Below are 20,823 nucleotides of genomic sequence, written 5' to 3'. Positions count from 1 at the left end.
TGGTTGAGGCTGTCCTGCCTTGGATACAAATAAGAACCAAGATTTGACTGAAAAGCATTCTAACCCCATACATAAATACGTGAATGTCCATATGCATGTGTGTGTATACATACATGTGTGTATAGCTGTGTGTATCTATATAGCTGTATCTCCTTGATTGTTAGAAAACTAGAGTTAATATAACAAAGAATATTTCAGATGTCAAGAAGTAGTGAATGAAGTCAAAAGGATATGAAACTACAGTGGATCCTTGAACAACACAAGTTAGGGACACTGACACCCCCACGCAGTCAGAAATTCAGGTATAACTTTGACTCCCTCAGTGCTTTACTACCAATAGCCTGCTGTTGCCTGGAAGCCTTACAGATAACATTAACAGGCAATCAACATGTATTTTGTATTATATACTGTATTTTTTTTAAGATTTGTATTTATTTATTCATGAGAGACATAGAGAGAAAGGCAGAGACATAAGCAGAGGGAGAAGCAGACTCTGCACAAGGAGCCTGATGTGGGACTGGATCCCAGAACCCTGGGATCACGACCTGAGCCCAAGGCAGACATGCAAGCCCTGAGCCACCCAGGTGGCTTTATATACTGTATTCTTACAATAAATAAGCTAGAGGAAAAAAATTTAAGAAAATTATAAGGAAGAGAAAAGACATTTGCAGCACTTGTATGCATAGAAAAAAAAATCTGCATATCGGTGGCCCCACACACTTCACACTTGTGTTGTTCAAGGGTCATCTGTACGATGCTATTTCTTGGATAATTTAGCAATTTAATACACGTGTGTGTTTTTCTGGGAGATGAGTCCTATAACCTGTCAAAGACACTGATGGATCTCTAGTGACTTAGTCTAAGTGCCTTCAGTTTTCAGCACTCCTTGCAGAAGGGCTTTGGCCAGTTCGGCCTCCCCAGGCTCAGTCTTTTCTTCTATAAACGGAAGTGGTGCAAACCAGTTAATCCTTCCTCCTGATTTCCCCTCGCCCGACCCCTGCCACCAGGAATCTACTCCTTGACCTTGAGCATTTGCCTCTTCTGGACAGGTCCTAAAGGGTGGGATCTGTGTGGCTCCCCCAACTCAGCTAACACCATTTGCGTTCAGGCCACAAGTGACTCTGCAATGACCTACCCCGGGGGGCATTGCCGTGGCACCTGAAATACCATGTCTCCCACCTCAAACATGTTCTTCCCCTCTTTCCCTGATCTTCCATTTCCCTCACTGCTGGTTCCTTTCCAACTTCTGCCACACTCATCCTGTCCAAGTGCCCCAGACTTAGGCCTGGGTCCTTTTCTCTAGCTACGCCCACCCTTTGTCTCATAATCATTCTGAGGACAAGGCCAGTGTTTGTATCTGTAACCCAAATCGTGCGCTCCAGCTCCAGATGGCCTAGCCAGAGTGGCCTCTTGGGCTTCTAACAGCCCAGAGTGTCCCACACTCCAAACTACAGCTGTGACCCTCATCCTCCCCCTGTGTACCCCCTGTGTTGATGGCACTCCACCCTCCAGTTGTCAGGCCCCCTCCCTGTCTCGATGATTCCTCTCATAGGCCACATTCAAATCTTCAGGAGATCTTGTTGGCTCCACTTTCAAGTATATCCAGGATGTGGCACCTCCCACCACCTGCACTGCTTCCACCCTGGCCGAGCCACCCATCGTCACCTAGAAAGCCGCTCACTAATCTTCCTGATTCATCTCTTATCCTCCCACTGCCCAGGGCAGCAGCCAGGTCACTCCCCTGCTCACACCGTCCAGCTTCCCATCTCACTTGGAGTAAAGGCCCTCAAGACACGGATGGTGCCACCTTGCTGAGTCCTTGTCTGACCACTGAGTCATACTTGCCTCCAAGCTGTTCCTGCAACACACCCATCATGCTCCTACCTCAGAACATTTAAACTTGCTGTGCCCCACCCCGCCATTTTTGTGGGGGCTTAAATAACAGAAATGTAGTGCCAGTAGTCACTGAGTTAAGGTAGAGCTGGTTCCTTCTGGGGCTGTAGGAAAGGCTGTGCTCTGGGCCTCTCCCCTTGGCTTGTTAGGCGGCCATCTCCCCAGGTCTTTTCATATTATCTTCCCGCCATGGGTCTGTCTCTGTGTCCCAATTTCCCTCTTATAAGGACAGTGGCCATGTTGGATCAGGGCCCACCCTAATGATCTCATTTTAACTTGATCTCTAAAAACATTATCCCTAAATAAGGTCATATCTGAGGTGCTGGGGGTTAGGACTCCAACTTTTTTGGGAGACATAATTCAGCCCATAACAGTCTTCCCTTTGCTCTCTCACCCCCCCATTCATGTCCTCCTTAAGTGTAAAATATACTCATCCCATCCCAGTGTCTCCCAAGGACTTTGTCATTCCAGTGTCTATACTGGGTGAGCTCCCCATCTGCCACTGTGCTGCTTCCACCTCACGATGCTTGTGAGTTCCCTTCAGATCTTATCCAAACTGTAAGAATAACTCCATTTTGAACAAAAACTTTAGGCTGCTTTTCTCAAGCTGACAGGCAAAATCATAAGCCAGGATACACAGAGTAGGCTAGAGCTATTAATTGTAGGCACTGTTTCTATCTGTCTGATGTTTACAGAACACCCACAGTGCGAGGTGGGGTGCTGTGTCTTCAAAGTTTGCTCTCTGCTAGGGGAGGAAGATGTAGGACTGACATGAGCAGAACAGCTAGTAAGAAAGCAAGATTCTTCTTGTTGTGGGTCATGCTTACAAAGTGGATGTTTGGTATCACCTCAAGGCCAGTGACAATGGGTGCCTGGGTAGGGGCAGGAACCCACTGGCCTGTGCTTTTACTTAAGATAACAGCTACAAATACCAGCCACTAATGATTCAACAAGTGGGGTGACAGGCACTTCACACCAGGATCTCATTTGATCCTCATGTATATGTATTTGATCCAAAGTATATGGTACTGACGCATCTTACAGACGGAGAAATTGATGCTCAGCGTGGTTCAATTCAGCAAATAGCAAAGTCTTTGGGAGGTGCGGTCTGGCATAGTGGTAAGACAGTTTATGAGCTTGGTGGGTAGTGAGTGAGAGTTAGGTGGGGTCACAGGAAGAGTCAAATTTGGGGATAAGAAACTAAAAGTGTCCTGCCCTTGAGCTAATCAAATGTCTCATTTACCAGCCATCTTTGGACAGGTGTCAACCAACTGTTAGCCTAGAGGACACTGAGGTTTCAGGGATGCTAAGCAGATCCCTGGCAGCAGGCAGGGGCTGGCCTGGCACCATCGGTCAAATGAGCAAGCCTGTTCCAGCTCAGACTCACAGGGCTCTGGGTTTAGGACCAAGAGACAGGTGAATGATCAAAGTCCAAGCAAGCTGTCCCTGCTGCAGGTGCTGCTCGGGTGGAGGCAGGCCCGTGGTCAGGTGTGCACACAGCCGGGAGGGGCATGGCTGCCAAGTGGGTAACACCTGCACTTGTCACTTCAGATGCCACTGGTCTAAGTAGCTTAAGAAAAAAGGAAACCCTTTCTAAAATGTCCTCAATTAACTAATATAAAATAAAGTTTCCATCAAAATAGAAAATGGCTTATAACTCTAATAATCGAATGCACATAATCTTTTAAATATTGTAGTTTTTATTTCAAAGAGGCATGCACCCATGATAGGTGGGTGTTGAATGAGGTGGCATCCTCTGGAGAAAGAAGCCAACACCCAGGTGACTCACTTGTCTACCTCAGAGTATGTCAGAATGAATAAGACCCTTTATACTTTCTTATGTTTCAGCTGGTTTTCCTGGAATTCTTTGAAGCTCTCTTAAGCTTCGCACTCATCTCTGTTACTGAACAAATGATTAAAGAATATTTAAATTTTCCAAATGAGGACCTGTCTGGAAACAAACATGGAAGCCCTTATATGATGAATCAGGTAAAGGTGTCTTAGAATCTACAGAGCAAGAAATGGTTTCATTGTGGCATGGTTAAACCAATATCAAAACTATCTTGGGTTTTTGTCACCTTTCAGGAAATAATTTAAGACTTATGAAAAAACTTGAGACTTCCTTTCATATTTTGAAAGAGTATATTGTATTTAAGTTAAGTCCTTGGGACACGCCTGGGTGACTCAGTGGTTGAGCATCTGCCCTCAGCTCAGGTCATGGTCCCAGAATTGAGTCCCAGGTTGGGTTCCCCTCACGGAGCCTGCTTCTCCCTCTGCCTACCTCTCTGCCTGTCTCTTATGAATAAATAAATAGAATCTTTAAAAAAAAGTTAGGTCCCTGGTCATGACCCAGGGCATCAACTCCAAACCACAGTAGCAGAGATATCCTGATGAAGGTCAGAGTGCCAACCAACACATTGGGTGGACAAGAAGGGCTAGAATGAAATGTTTCATTACATGATCTAGAGTTTACCAGAGTGGAGAGCCTGTCCCAGAGTGAAGATGTTAAGAAACAGCTCCTGAGTGTGCATGAGATGTTAGATGGGTCCCTTAGGATGTGGCCAGCTCATAGGACAGGCCTCCTGGACTCAAGGCCCACTGCCAGACCTTGGTGGAGTAGAGGCAGTGTCAGCCACCCTGTTGAAGGATCCAGCTGCTGGGGCAAATTGATACCAAGTAGACGTGGGTGAGGCTGTCTTAAATAGGCTTAGAGGATTTCTGAGTTTTGAGCCATTCATTTGGAGCCACAGGGAGAGTCTTGGGGGCCAATGGAACTCTTCAGACCTGCGCACACAAGCACATTATTTATTGTGTAAAGAGCGACTCTTTTTTTTTTAAATTTTTATTTATTTATGATAGTCACACAGAGAGAGAGAGAGAGAGAGAGAGAGAGAGAGAGAGAGAGAGGCAGAGACACAGGCAGAGGGAGAAGCAGGCTCCATGCACCGGGAGCCTGACGTGGGATTCGATCCCGGGTCTCCAGGATCGCACCCTGGGCCAAAGGCAGGCGCTAAACCGCTGCGCCACCCAGGGATCCCAAGAGCGACTCTTTCCACAATTCTCTGATGTGTCTCAGACTCCTTGTGTGCTGGAGAGAGCTCCATGTTCAACCTTACCTCACAGTCTACCTAATAACCAGATAGGCCTCTTCTAGATTGAGGATATGACTGATGGCTTTTCTGGATCACTGGAGGCCTTATCATGGGCCGTGGTCTGGGGCTTGGCTCTGAGGGAAATGAATGTCTGCCTTGAATTCATCCGTGATTTCATGGATGGCATCACATGGATTCCAATAACCGAGTGTGAACACTGGTCTAGGGGGTCATCCTCAGAAATCACTGGACCATGTGCACTTCAGTTTTTTAATATGTCATTCCAAATGTCCAACAAGGTAAGTCCTATTATATCCATACAATAGAGTATGACTCAGCAATGAAAGAACTCATGATATAGGACAAGGATGATTTAAAATAATTATGCAGGGTGAAAGGACAAAAAAAGTACAATTATATAAAATTCTAGAGAGTGCGAAGTAATCTGTAGTGACAGCAGATCAGTGGTTGCCTGAGACTGAGGGAAAAGGGGGGATTCCCAAGAGGCACAGGAAGCTTGGGGGTGATGGATATGTTCACTGTCTTGACTGAGGTGATTGTCTCTCAGGTATAGACATGTCAAAAATCATCCAATAGTAAGTATACTTTATGTGTAGCTTAATTGTAAATTATACTTCATTAAAATCGTGTGTGGGGGCACCTGGGTGGCTAAGTAGGTTAAATGTCCGCCTTTGACTCGGGTCATGATCTCTGGGTCCTGGGATGGAGCTCTGCATTAGGCTCCCTGCTCAGTGGTGAGTCTGCTTCTCCTTCTCCTTCTGCCCCTCCACCCTGGCTTGTGCTTTCTCTTTCTCATAAATAAATAAAATCTTTATTTTTTAATTAATTAGTCATTAAGGTTTACTTATTTTAGAACCATCCAGGTGCCCCAATAAATATATATTTTTAAAGATTTTATTTATTTGTTCATGAGAGAGACACAGGCAGAGGGAGAAGCAGGCTCCATGCAAGGAGCCCGATGCGGAAATCGATCCTGGGACTCAGGGATCATGCCCTGAGCCAAAGGCAGATGCTCAACTGCTGAGCCACACAGGCATCCCCCCAATAAATCTTTTTTAAAAATCGTGTTTGTGTGTCCATGGAAACCCCAAATCCTCTTATGTGTTTGTCCTTGCTCAGAACATCCAGAACAGGAGTTCAAGTGTAGGAACAAGCCAGGAATCAGATCTGGAGGATGGCAGCACCAAGTCCTCTTCAAGCAAGCTGGGACTCATGCTTGATCTTAGCAAAATAAGGAGATCAGAGGTTTGCATGTACAACTATAACCACATAACAACAGTTACCTGGTTGCAGTATTAACGAGTTTTGCTCACCTACTGTGTGATGAACATGCTTCTATGTGCTAGTGACCTGCAGTGAAGCAAAAACCTGTCCTCTCGTGGACTTCACATTCCAGTAGGAGAGAGAGACATGTGAACAGTAATAATAGCTAACTAAGACTCCTGGGGTGTTTACCAGGTGCCATGCACTTCCCAGGAGGAGCTCATTTGACACCCCAAACCACCTTCGGGTACTGTTCCCATCTCTAGGAGAGAGTTGAGGCATGGAAAGGTTAGGTAACCTGCCCATAGTCATGGATCCAGTAACTAGTGGGGCCGGGGGGTCTATATGCAGGCAGTCTGACTCCAGAATTTCCACCCATTACCACAATGCTACACCTCCTCACATTTACGAGGTACAAGGGATAAGGTAAAAAACAAGGCAGGCTGTGGAGTGACAGGGTGAGGTGGTGACAGGTCTTCTGATGAAGTGACATTTGAGCACATGTGAAAGAAGTGGGGAAGCAACCATGGGATTATCTGGAGGAAGAGTATTCTGTGGATGAGAGAAAAGGGAGGAATCCCAAGAGGCACAGGAAATTTGGGGTGATGGAAATGTTCACTTTCTTGACCGAGGTGATTGTTTCACAGGTGTAGACAAGGTGTAGACATGTCAAAAGTCATGGGCATGAGGGTGTATTTGGGTTGTTGAAAGAAAAGTGGATCAGCAGGTGCAGCCACACCAGAGTGGCAGGGCACAGGAATTCAGTGGGGCAGCGGGGCCAGACCAGGAGGGTGCCCAGCCATGGTGCGGGCCTGGCTTTCCTTCTCAGTGAGGCGGAAGGGCCCCAGAGCAGAGATCAGTAGGCTCCCTATAGCTTCACTGTTGACAAACTAGTAAGGAAGCTCTTGGAATTATGTGCAGGCTTGTCAGAGGCTGCGGAGTTTGAGAGGGAAAGAGAAGGCCAAGATGATTCAAAGCCTTCTGGCCTGAATGACTGGAAGACAAATGACAGTTGTCATTTGCCATGAGGGAAGGCTGGAGTGGGGGGGATGGAAGTTTGGGGGCAGAATTAGGGAGCTGGTTTTAGACACGTTAGGCTTAAAGTAACTGATCAGACACACCCAGGGGGCACAAATGGAGACACAAGCCTGGGGTTGAGATCTAGTTGGAAGCAAAAATGTGGATGTGAACAGATTATATCTGGAAATTAAAGCCATTAATATTGGAACGTATACACAGTTAACTCTATGCACTAAACACTTTCCAACATCCCAGGGAAGACTTTCAAATCTTTGGTTTCTTGGGAGGAAGGTTTTAGTGGATATAATAACTGTTTTCATTTCCTTAATTATACAAATAGCAATATTTTATGCAGGTTAAAAATAGTCAAAGATAGTCTCTTTTGCTTAAAGAGAATGGCCTCGTTAATAATTTTCTAATTATTTGTAATGCAGAAAATTAGTTTTAATCCACACTGATGCAGAAATCATATTTTGCTTTATGATTTTTTTTGTAAAAGCCCAAGATCAAGAAGTCTCTAAGTAATGAAAGAATTTCCAAAATGAACTTTAAATCTCCAGGAAAAGGGCTAACCTTTCTTTTGTCTCAAAATGGTGAGTATTTGAATTACTGAATTCTAATGTTTGCATACTGTTGCTTAGAAATGATATAAGGCTTATAAAAATGTACAACTGTCTTTTAAAAATATAATTAGGCTGGTAGCGCTACTTCCAATCCTGCCACCCACTTGACAGAGTGAGTTCACTTTCAAGGCATGATCTTGCTGAGGTTTTTTTGTTTTTGTATTTTGTTTCTAGTTCTGTTGAGATGTAAGTAACTTACAGCCTGTATACAGCATAATGATTTGACATATGTATGTTGTGAAATGATCACCACAGTAGATTTTGTTAATAACCATCATCTCATATAGATAACCAAAAAAAATTTTTTTTTCCTTGTGATGAGAAATCTTAGGATCTACTCTTAACAATTTTCTTCTATATCACAACTATAGTTGTCATGCTGTAGATTACATCCCTAGTACTTACTTATCTTACAGCTGGAAGCTTATACCACCTTCATCCAATCCCTCTTGCCCCCAACTGTGGCCTCTGGTAACCACAAATCTGGTCTCTTTTTCTGAGCTTTTATTTTATTTTTAAAATTTTTATATATAAGTAAGATCATACAGTGTTTGTCTTTCTCTGGCTGGCTGATTTCACTTAGCATAATGCCTATAAGGCCCATCCATGTTGTCACAAATGGCAGGGTTTCCTCCTTTTTAACAGATGAATAGAATTCCATTGTATATATACCACAACTTCATCCATCTATCTGTTGGACACCACTTTGGTTATTTCCATGACTTGATTATTATGGATGCAGATTTCTCTTCCATGTAGTGTTTTTGTTTCCTTTGGATATATTCCCAGGACTAGAATTGCTGGGTTATATGGTACTTCTATTTTGAATTTTCTGAGTACCCTCCATTCTGTTTTCCAGAGTGACTGCACCAATTTACATTCCCTCCAACAGGGCACAAGGGCTCCTCTTTCTCCACAGCCCCACCAACATTTGTTATCTCTTGTCTTTTCAATGGTTGACATTCTGACAGGTGTGAGGTGATCTCTCATTGTGGTTTGATTTGCATTTCTCTGATGATAAGTGATGTTGAGCACTTTTTTTCCCCATGTACTGGTTAGCCACTTGTATATCTTCTTTGGAAAAATGTCTATTCAGATGCTTTGCTTATTTTTAATTAATTTTTTTCTGTTGAGTTGTAGAGTCCTTTAAATATTTTCAATTTGAAGCCCTTATCAGAAATATGGTTTGCAAATATTTTTTCCTGCTCTACAGGTTGTCATTTCATTTTGTTCATTTCTTTTTAAAAAAAAAAGATTTTATTTATTTACTCATGAGACAGAGAGAGAGAGAGAGAGAGAGAGAGAGAGGCAGAGACACAGGCAGAGGGAGGAGCAGACTCCATGCAGGGAGCCTGACATGGGACTCGATCCCAGGTCTCCAGGATCACACCCTGGGCCCAAGGCAGCGCTAAACCGCTGAGCCACCCGGGCTGCCCCATTTTGTTCATTTCGTTTGCTTAATTTGATGTCATTCCACTTGTCTATTTCTGATCATGTTGCTTTTCTTTAGGCATCATAACCAAAAAAATCCTTGTCAAAATCCATGTCAAGGAGCTTTTTCTCCTTGTTTTCTTTTAGCAGTTTTATGGCTTCTAATTTTACATTTAAATTCTTAAACAATTTTGAAATAATTAATATAAATGGTGTAAGGCAGGGATTTAGTTTCATTTTTTTATATGTGAATGTCCAATTTTCCCAACACCACTTATTGAAGAGACGATCTTCTCTCCATTGAACATTCCTGGCTTCCTTGTCAAGTACTGACTATACACATGGGTTTATTTCTGGGCTCTGATTCTGTTCTATTGGTCTTGGCCAGCATCATACTGTTAGGATTACTATACTGTGTAGTGTAGCTTCAAATCAGGAAGTATGATGCCTCCTGCTTAGTTCTTTCTCAGGAATGCTTTGGTTATTTGGGGTCTTTTGTGGTTTCATGTAAATTTTAGAGCTGTAAATTTTCTACCTATTAAAAATGCCATTGGAATCTTGATAGGGATTGCAATGAATCTATAAATGGCTCTTGGTGGTATTGACACCTTAACAATATTAATTTTTCCAGGTCATGAATGTGGGCTACCTTTCCATTTATTTTTGTCTTCTTTAATTTCCTTCATCAGTCTTGATGTACTCAGATTAGAGATCTTTTTCCGTCTTGGCTAAATTTCTTCCTAAGTATTTTATTGTTTTGATAGTGTTGCAAATGGGATCATTTTCTTTAATTCTTTTCCTGATAATTCATTGTTAGTGTATGGAAACACTATTGATTTCTGCATGTTAATTTTATATTCTGCAACTTTCTGATTCATTGATTAGACCTATCCATTTTTTTGGTGGAATATTCAGGATTTCCTACATATAAAATCATGTCATCTGCAAATAGAGACAATTTTACCTCTTCCTTTCCAATTATGATATTTTAAATTTCTTTTTCTTGCCTAATTGCTCTGGCTAGGACCTTCCAGTACTATGTTGAATAAAAGTGGTGAGAGTGGGCATCCTTCTCTTGTTCCTGATCTTAAAGGAAAAAAATTTCAATCTTTCACTACTGAGTATGATATAAGCTGAGGGCTTGTAATAGATAGTATGTATGTATGTATGTATGTATGTATGTATGTATGTATGTATTTGATTTTATCTATTTGAGAGAGAGAGCACAAGCAGGGGGGTTGGGGCAGAGGGAGAGGGAGAAGCAGACTTTCCACTGACTGGGAAGCCTGATACGGGGTTTAATTCCAGGACCTGAGATCATGACCTGAGCCACCCAGGAACCCCATACATAGCCTTTATTATGTTGAGGTACATTCCTTCTGTACCTAATTTAAGGGTTTTTTAAAGATTTTATTTATTTCACAGAGAGCACAAGTGGGGGGAAGGGGCAGAGGGAGAGGGAGAAGCAGGCTCCCTGCTGAGTAGGGAGCCTGACATGGGGGTTGATCCTGAGATCACAACCTGAGCTGAAGGTAGTTGCTTAATTGACTGAACCTCCCAGGCACCCCTTGTTAAGGGTTTTTTATCATAAATGGACATTGACTTTTATCAAATGCTTTTTCTGTGTTTATGGAGATGATCATATAATTTTTTATTTCATTCATATGAAATATGCATATGTTGGGCCATCCTTGTACCCCAGGGGTAAATCCCAGTTGACCATGGTGAATGATCCTTTTAATATGCTAAACTCAGTTTTCTAGTATTTTATTGAATATTTTTGTTCCAGGGATATTGGCCTGTAGTTTTCTTTACTGGTCCTTTAGTGTTCTTTTCTGGCTTTGGCATCAGGGTAATGTTGACCTCGTAAAATAAAAATTTGGTAGTGTTCCCTCCTCTTCAGTTTTTGGGAAGAGTTTGAGAAGGATTGGCATTAATTTTTTTCAAATGTTTGGCAAAGTTCAACAGTGAAACTATCTGGTCTTGGGCTTTTCTTTGCTGGGAGATTTTTGGTTACTAATTCAATCTTACTAGTAATTGGTCCAATCATATTTTCCATTTCTTCTTCATTCGATCTTGGTAGGTTGTATAGTCCTAAGAATTTCTCCCTTTTTCTAGGTTATTATCCAGTTTGTTGGTGTATAATTGTTCCTAATAGCCTCTTAGGAAACTTATTACAATTAATACCACAGAAATATATTTGTTTTCATTTACAATTTTGTTGATTTGGGTCCTCTCTCTTTTTTACTTGGTTAGCTAAAAGTTTGTCAATTTTGTTTAAGAGTTGGTTTTTTGAAAAAACAATTTTGGTAATATTTCTATTTTCCTGTTCTCTATTTTGTGTATTTCTGCTCTAATCTTTAGGATTTTCCTCCTTCTGCTACTTTTGGATCTAGTTTCTTTTTCTAGTTCTCCATGGCAGAGTTAGGTTAGTTTAATCGAGTTCTTTCTTGTTTCTTAATGTAGGTGTTTCTTAATATGAACTTCTTTGAACTATATTCACTACATCTGTAAATTTTTGTATATTGTGTTTCTATTTTCATTTGTCTCAAGATACTTTTAAACTTCCCCTTTAGGGATCCCTGGGTGGCGCAGCGGTTTGGTGCCTGCCTTTGGCCCAGGGCACGATCCTGGAGACCCGGGATTGAATCCCACGTCAGGCTCCCGGTGCATGGAGCCTGCTTCTCCCTCTGCCTGTGTCTCTGCCTCTCTCTCTCTCTCTCTCTGTGACTATCATAAATAAATAAAAAGAAAATTAAAAAAAAATAAACTTCCCCTTTAATTTCTTCTTTGACCCACTGGTTATTCAGGAGAGTGTTAACTTCCATGTGTTTGTGAATTTTCCAGGTTTTCTCCTGTTACTGATTTCTAGTTTTATACCATTGTGGTCAGAGAAGATACTTGATAGGATTTCAGTCTTCTTGAATTTGCTAAGACTTGCTTTGTGGTCTAACACATATTCTATACTAGGAAATGTTCCACGTGTGCTTGATTAGAATGTGTATTATGCTGTTGTCAGAATGTTCTGTATATGTCTGTTAGGTCCTCCATTTGGTCTACAGCATTGATCACATCTGCTGTTTCCTTATTGATTATCTGTCTGGATGACCTATCTGTTGTTGAGAGTAGGGTATTAAAGTCTCCAACTTTATTGTATTGCTTTTTTCTCCTTTTGCTCTGTTAGTTTTTGCTTTATTTATTTAGGTACCATGAAGTTGGGTGCATAAATACAATTGTATCTTCCTGATGGATGATTTATCATTATATAATGACCTTGCCTGTCTCTTTTTACTATTTTTAAAGTCTATGTTGTCTGATATAAGTATAGTTACCTCTGCCTTTTTTTTTCTTGATTACCATTTGGTTGAAATGTCTTTTCCACCACTTCACTCTTAGTCTGTGTGCCTTGAAGACTAACATGAGTTCTTGGATGCAGCTTATTGTTGGATCTTGTCTGTTTATCCATTCAGCTATTCAATGCCTTTGATTAGAGATTTAATCTATTTACACTGAAAGTAATTATTGATAGGTAAGGACTTACTACTGCTCTTTTATTAATTGCTTTCTGATTGTTTCATAGAGCTACTGTTGTATTTTTATCCTGCTGTGGTTTCTTTTTTTCGTGTTTTGATGTCTTTGGTATCAGTATGCTCTAACTCTATAATATCATATTTTTTGTGTTATCTGTATAGATTTTTCCCTTGTGGTAATTACCATAAGGTTTATATAAAATGTCTTAAAATTGGAATACCCTATTTTAAACTGATAACTTCATTAGAATTCCTAAATTTTATACTTCTCCCCCTCATGTTTTAGGTTACTGATGTTACAATTTACATACATACATACATACATACATTTATTTATGTATTTATGATTTTATTTATTTATTCATGAGAGACACAGAGAGAGGGAGAAGTAGGCTCCATGCAGGGAGCCTGATGCGGGACTCGATCCTGGGACTCAAAGCTTATGCCCTGGGTGGAAGGCAGGTGCTAAACCACTGAGCCACTGAGGGATCCCTATTTACATATATTTAGATTATGTAACTAATAACAGATTATTGTAACTTAGTTATTTTTATTATGTTTTTAAACTTTTGAACTAGAGTTGTAAGTGAATTAGGCACCACCATTACTATATTACAGAATCTATGTATTTACTATTACTAGTGGGTTTTATACTACCTTCTTATGTTTTTATGATTTTAATTAGTATCCTTTGACTTCTACTTAAAGCGCCCTCTTAAGCATTTCCTATAAGGCAGGTTTAGCAGTGATGAGCTCCCTCTTTTATTTGTTCGGAAAAGTCTTTCTCCTTCATTTCTGAAGGACAGCTTTGCTGGGTAGAGTTCTTGATTGATTCAATATTTGAATAGCTCATTTCATTCTCTCTTGGCCTAAAAAGTTTGTTGATAAACCAGTCAGTAGTCACATAGGTGTTCCCTTATATGTAACTTCTTATTTTCAAAATTCTTTAATTTTGATGATTATAATGTGCTTCAGTGTAGCTCTCTTTGGGCTCAACCTATTTGGGGTCTTTATGGTTTCATGGATCTGGATGTCCTTTTCTCTTCTTAGGCTTGGGAAGTTTTTAGCCATTATTTATTGCTTTAAATATATTTTATAGGGCATCCCCAGTGGCTTAGTGGTTTAGCACCGCCTTTGGCCCGGGGCATGATCCTGGGGACCTGGGATTGAGTTCCATGTCGGGCTCCCTGCATGGAGCCTGCTTCTCCCTCTGCCTGTGTCTCTGCCTCTCTCTCTCTCTCTCTCTCTCTGTGTGTGTGTTTCTCATGAATAAATAAATAAAATGTTTTTTTTAAAAGGAGGATTTCCTTACAATAAATAAATAAACTTTATATCCCTTTCTCTTCTTCTTCTGGAATTTCCATAATGAGAATATTGTTTCTCTTAATTGTGTTCTATAAATGCCATAGGCTTTCTTCACCTTTTTTTTCTTTTTGCTCCTCTGACTGGGTAACTTCAAATGCCCTATCTTCTGGGTCTCTGATTCTTTCTTCTGCATGATCCACTCTGACTTTAAAGCTTCAATTTGGTTATTTTTAAGCTCTAGGATTTCGGTTTTGGGGTTTTTTGATGGCCTCTTTGTTGAACTTGTTTTGTTCTTGCATTGTTTTCCTAATTTTGTATAATTGTATATTCTTGTAGTTCACTAAACTTCTTCAAGAGGATTGTTCTGAATTCTTCAGCAGTTTATAGATCTCCATTTCTTTAGGGTCACTTATTACAGCTTTATGAGTTTCCTTTGGTGGTGTCATGTTTACTTGTTTTTCATAATTCTTGATTCCTTACTTTGGTATCTATGCATTTGAGCAAGGGGTATTGATTTGAGATTTTACAGGCTTGCATTAGCAGAGACAGTTGCTCACCAATAAGCTCAATTTGGGTTTTTGGATGTGTCTGGTGGTACTTTTTTGGGCAAGGGGGCTTGTTATCAGTTCTATTTCATGGCAAGGCCACTGTGTGAGCTCTGAGGTTGACAGGAGTAAGGTGCTGCTGGCTAACAACTGTTTTTAGGTAGGACTGGTGGCTTGGTTCCTTACACAAGTGAGGCTACAGGGTCAGCTTCATGGTTGCCTTGGTGTTCTGGTCAGGCTTACTAGATGGTTGGGGTTGGGTAGTATTCTCAGCTGTATGCAAGGCTATGAATTAGCTTCCCTACTCTAATGGGGCAGCAGGACAGGGTCCTTGGATGGCATGTCTTATTGTTGGGATTCCTGAATCAGACAATTTTGTGAAATAATTCCCTGGACAGACAGGTTACTGGTTTTGCTCTGCAGACAGGGAAAATTCTAGGCTGTGCTCTCTGTTCAAGTGCAGGGCTGTTGGGTGGGATAAAGACTATCCAACAATGAGGCATGGTGGAAGGGGTGGGGAGTAGTGTTATGAATTAGTTTCTTTGGCTGAGTGGAGAGGGAAAAGCCTTATCCTGAGGTGGATAAGGCTTTTTGTTTGTAGTCTTGACTCAAGCCAACCCATGCCCCCATGTTTCCTGGTTAAACAAGGCCACTGGCTTTGCTCTGCAGGCTTTCAGCTCCGCATACCAGACTGCTCAAGTGTTGTAGGACTACATAAGTTCCAGGTGTTCTGGCCAGGCTTTCTGGCTGAGCAGGGCTGGGAGCTTTCCTTAGCACTGGGTGGGGCTATAAATCAGCTACTCTGCTTGGGCAGAGCAGTGGAACCCTCCACACATGGCACTGGCTGCCATTTTTTCTGCTTAAGTGTTGGATTATACAGTTTGCAGGTGTTGTTGTCTTTCTGTTCAGATGTTGTAAGTCAGGCTGTGACTCAGCCCTCCTGCCAGGGCAGTGGGGCTGACCAGGTTCCAGGGCTGGCACAGCTCCTCATTTGAGGATATGAGTCAGGCTGATCTGTACCCTGTGGAGTTTCCTGGTCAGGTTTCACCACCAATTTGGTACTGTAGGTGTGCAACGATGCTGTTTGTGGGCTGCCACTTGGGTGCTGCAGGTAGGAACTCAGTCTGCCAAGATCTCAGTGCAGTGACTGTTGCAAGACACCCCCCCACACACTTCTGTTACAATCAAATTCCTAGTGGTTGAGTCCTCAGATTCCCTAGCGGTTCCCATAAGGTAAGACTGGAGGGACCTGCAATGCTGAGGGAACTGGATGTCTACCCTGGACTCTCTTTCCCCACTGGAGGAACCACAGGCTCAGGGGTGGCCTCATCGTGGTGCTGTGCCAGCCTGAGGGTTGAGGGGGGGTGTGGGCAGCATTTAACTGCTCCTCTTACTCTTCCAGTGCTGCTTTGTTCTCTGTGGTGCAGGGGGGCTTCAGCTTCACCCCTGCATTCTAGGATTCTCCCAGTGGTGTCTTGTTCTGGTTCTTCTTTTGAAGGGGGAGTGAAGTCAGGTGATGACCTATGTCACCATCTTGGTGATGCCACTTCTCCTGGAGTTGACTTTTGAAGCATGATCCTACCAAGTTGAATCAGTCTGTCAGGACAGTGCCCCTCTGGTGTGGGGCCTGCATGTCCATCTCTCCAGCCTGACACTGTTGACTATATCCTTACACAGCCGACTTGTATCTCTCAGGAGTTTCACTCACTTTTTAAAAAAAATTGAAGTATAATTAACATACAGTGTTGTATTAGTTTCATATTACAGTATGATTCAACAATTTTACACATTACTCTATGATTTTCAAGATAAGTGTACTCTTAAACCCTCTTTTAAAATTTCACCCATCCCTCCCATTCACCTCTCTGGCAACCACCAGACTGTATTTAAGACTTTGTCTCTTTTTTTTCTTATCCATATTTAAGACTTTGTCTCTTTTCTTCTTGTTTATTCATTTGTTTTCTTAAATTCTACATGAGTGAAATCCTATGGTATTTGTCTCTCTTACTTCACCTAACTTTATACCCTCTAGGTCCATCCATGTTGCAAACAGCAAGATCTCATTTTTTATGGCTGAGTAATATTCCATCATATGCATATATGTGTATAAATAGGTATAAATATGTACATAGTGTGTACATATATACACACACACACACCTTCATCTATTCATCTATGGATAGACACCTGAATTGCTTCCATGTTTGGCTCTTGTAAATAATGGTACAATAAACATAGGGGTGCATATCCCTTTTCAAAATAGTGGTTTCATTTTCTTTAGATAAATACCCAGTAATGGAACCACTGGATCATATGGTAATTTTAATTTTTTGAGGAACCTCCGTTCCATTTTCCACAGTGGCTGCACCAATTTTCATTCCCACCAACAATACACAAGGGTTCTTTTTCTTCCATATCCTTTCCAACACTTGTTATTTCTTGTGTTTTTGATTTGAGCCATTCTGATAGGTGTAGGTGATATCTCACTGTGGTTTTGATTTGTGTTTCCAATAATGAATGTTCATCTTTTCATGTGTCTGTTGCCTATCTGAATGTCTTTGGGAAAATGTGTATTCAGGTCCCCTGTCCATTTATTTTTTTTCCCTGTCCATTTATTAATAGGATTATTTGATTTTGGTATTAAGGGATTAATACCCTAAGTATATGAAGAATTTATCAGATATTATCATTTCCAAACATCTTTTCCTATTCTGTAGGTTGCCTTTTTGTCTTGTTGATGGTTTTCTTCACTGTGCAAAGGCTTTTGATTTTGATGTAGTCCCCATAGTTTATTTTTGCTTTTATTCACCTCAGGAGACACATTTAGAAAAATGTCGCTAGGACTGATGTCAGAGAAATTACTACCTATGTTTTCTTCTAGGAGTTTTCTGGGGGAGGTCTTTAATCCATTTCATTTTTGTGTATGGAGTAAGATGGTTTTTAAAGATGCTCAAGTACCTCATATTCCTTCTAATATTATCCCCCTCCCTGGTAAAAAGCCCCCTAGCATTCTATCTGCTGCTTCTACTTCCCCAACTCTCAGATCATTACTCAGCCCTGTCTAAACTGGCTTCCAGCTTCATCCCTCTCCTTTTGCTGGAGTCATCTAATGCCACTGGGGTCTTCCTATTTTAAAAAGGGCCAGCTGTATTCAGTTAAACAGCAAACCATCATACAACCACTTGGGACATTAAAAGCACTAAAACCAAAACAACAAAAATTTCCACCAAATAGGAGGTCCTCTATTCTAACTAATCCTTAGAGAAAAATAAAATTACATTTCTGAGGATACTTAGAAAACTGAAAAAATAGAAACACTCCCTATGAGATACAGTCAAAACTATAACCTAAGAAAATGGATAGTGTTAAATGTTTTCACCGTTAAACAAGAAAACATGGTAACTTCAACATTTGGCCAAAAAAGGGTAGAAGAGAGGAGTAATGAAATATAAGGACAGCAGGAGGAGGCATTAACAAAAATATAAACTCCTAAATTATGCATAAAACAAAAATACTAAAATTACTAAAATTGATCATTCTGAAAGCTGTTTTTTTATGTGAGAAGACAGACACCCCCAACCTAGTACAGTCAGGATGAAAGTGATAGAACACATATCATCTCTCTTGGAAGGAAAAAGTACCCACCAATGAGATTCTTAAAAAAAAGATTTTTGTTTATTCATGAGAGACAGAGAGAGGCAGAGACACAGGCAGAGAGAGAAGCAGGCTCCCTGTGAGGAGGTGATACAGGACTTGATCCCTGGACCCTGGGATCACAACCTGAGCCAAAGGCAGATTCTCAACCACTAAGCCACCCAGGTGTCCCAAGATTTTTTTTTTAAGTGTAGTAAAAGGATGCTATACATCTCCAAGCTAATACATGTGAAAAATTTGAAATTCTTTTCTAGGAAGATAATAACAAAAATTGACTCAGGAAAATACAAAAAAAACAAAACAAAACAAAAAAAACCCTGAATAATCATGGGGGGAAAACCATAAAAAAAGTTACTCTCCTATATTTAATTTTAGGAGCAAAAAAACTTAAGACAGTACCAATATAAGAATTGTTCTTACATTCTTATTTTCAAAACTCTAAAGCTTATGCTAAAAACCTTTCAATTCATTTAACAGAATCAGTATAACCAAGACTGGTTTGAAAATGTGACTCAAAAAACCCCCAAACCAAAACCAAACTAGACCCCTGTTTCTCCACTGGGAAAGAGGCAGGGGTGGGTACATAAAACCTACATGAGTGGGAAGATCCCTGATGAATTCCCGGAGTCTAAAACATGCTAAATTAATGAGACCTAAACAATATTAATTCAAAAGTTCCTGTCTTTTAATCCACAGAGTGTTTTTTCTGCTCCATTTCTGTGGTTGATGCTCTACTGGATTTTCATCTCACGTTCCTCTGTTCCACAATTTGTTTGGTTCTTTGTGATTTCCATCTCCTTGTTATAAGCTCCTTCTATTTGTACATTGTTTTCCTGATTTCATGGAATTTTCTTCCTGGGTGTGCTTCTACCTCCCTGAGCATCCTTCAAATGGCTATTTTGAACGTTCAGTCGGGTCCATTGCAAACCTCCATGGATAACTTTGGTTACTAGAAGATTATTGTGCTCTTGCAGTGGTCACATTTCTTAGAGGGTTCGTGTTCTTTAAGGCCTGTGTTGCTGTCTTTGTATCTGAAACCTCCACTAATAAAACCTTCCTTCGGCCTTGCTAGGGATTCGGAAGCTTTCTCAGACCACCTAAGGCCACACCTGCTCAATATTTCTTAGTCCCTCTTACAGCAGAATTCTTAAGCCCACATGCCTTCTCTCCATCCCACAGCATATCAGGTCGTGTGCTGGCAGCCTCCTTCTTGCTTTCCCGAGATGGTGCTAAAACTCAAGTTGGTGGTCTCTCCCTGGCCCACATTCTGTGAGCGCTCACTCCCCCCACCTTATGTGGTGAGGTGCATGGGGTGCTGGGGGCTCCTGTGGGCCAGCTGGCATCAATGGCCTAGTTTCTCTCTTCGTGCATTTGCTCTTCTTGGACATTTCAAATAAATGGAATCATATGTCTATTGCATCTGTCATCTTATTCACTTGTAATTACTTGGGGATTCATTCATGCTGTAACATCTCAGCATTGTGTCCCTTTGATCAGTTGAGTAGTGTTCCATTGTACGAATAAACCACGTTTTTCCGTCTTAATCTAGCTGGACTGTTGCCACTTTGGGCTATCATGAATAGTGAAAATTGGTGTGTAAGGCATGGTGGACATATTTTAACTTTTCTTGGGTAGGTATCCAGTGGCGGAATTGTTCTGTCATATGCTAAGTCTATGCTTAGTGCTTAAAATAGCCAGGCTGTTTTCCTAATTGGCCATGCCATTTTATCTGCCATCAGTAATATAGGAAGTGGTCTGGTTTCTCCTTGTCTTCTCCCAACACTTAGTGTGTGTTTAAAATTTCTTTTTATTGGGTTGTCTCATTGAGCTATTTATGTAATCTGGATACAAGTCATCCTTTATCTGATATGTTTGGCAGATATTTTCTCCTGGTGTGTGGCCATTTATTTTGTAATTATTTGCTTTGGCAAACATGACTTGTGGGGAAACCACAAGCATATCACTGTTTACTTGTATTAAATCATCTAGCCTTCACACCACCTCTGTGAGGTAAGTCCTCCATGGTTCCCTTTTTGCAGATGAGGAAGCCAAGGCACAAATACTCACTTGCAGGTTACAGTTAATACGTGGCATAGCTGAGCCTTGACTCTAACTTGTTTGGCTCACATCTATGCTCTGGACTCCTGCACTCTGATACTTCCGAAGCCTCTGCTTCGGAAGTATCAAGAATAAAAGCAGCAGCAGCAGCAGCAGCAGCAGCAGCAGCAGCAGCAGAGACTGTGCATGCTCCTTGACATGGTTCCCAGAGCCTGGAAGAGGGTCAACACAATCCCAGGGAGGTGTTCTTCATCAGTTACCTCCAGGCACAACATTTTCCCAAGCCTGGGCCCGCTCCAGGTTATATGGATAACCTAGGAACTCATGTGTAAAGTGCAGATGAAGGTTTCTCTCAGTGTTTATAAAATCTGGTACTGGCACTAAGGCC

General features: G+C 41.3%; 2 protein-coding genes across 3 annotated transcripts in view; one reads left to right on the top strand and one right to left on the bottom strand.

Moving 5' to 3' along the window:
• CCZ1 (CCZ1 homolog, vacuolar protein trafficking and biogenesis associated) overlaps positions 1-20,823 on the bottom strand; it is a 66,266-nt gene that overhangs the window by 10,471 nt on the left and 34,972 nt on the right. The gene's annotated exons all lie outside the window — the stretch shown is intronic.
• The window catches only part of LOC112909962 (radial spoke head 10 homolog B-like), a 60,019-nt gene that overhangs the window by 36,769 nt on the left and 2,427 nt on the right, over positions 1-20,823 (top strand). For both annotated transcript variants that reach the window (XM_072753161.1, XM_025986156.2), the window contains 3 exons: positions 3,742-3,882; positions 6,126-6,251; positions 7,789-7,882. In XM_072753161.1, the coding sequence (XP_072609262.1) occupies positions 3,742-3,882; positions 6,126-6,251; positions 7,789-7,882 (361 nt within the window). The remainder of the gene's footprint in view (positions 1-3,741; positions 3,883-6,125; positions 6,252-7,788; positions 7,883-20,823) is intronic.

This window comes from Vulpes vulpes, chromosome 3, assembly GCF_048418805.1.
Source record: "Vulpes vulpes isolate BD-2025 chromosome 3, VulVul3, whole genome shotgun sequence".
Classification (NCBI taxonomy): Eukaryota; Metazoa; Chordata; class Mammalia; order Carnivora; family Canidae; genus Vulpes; species Vulpes vulpes.
The sequence above is the reverse complement of the archived record's forward strand: the minus strand, read 5'-3'. Positions and strand labels throughout refer to the sequence as shown.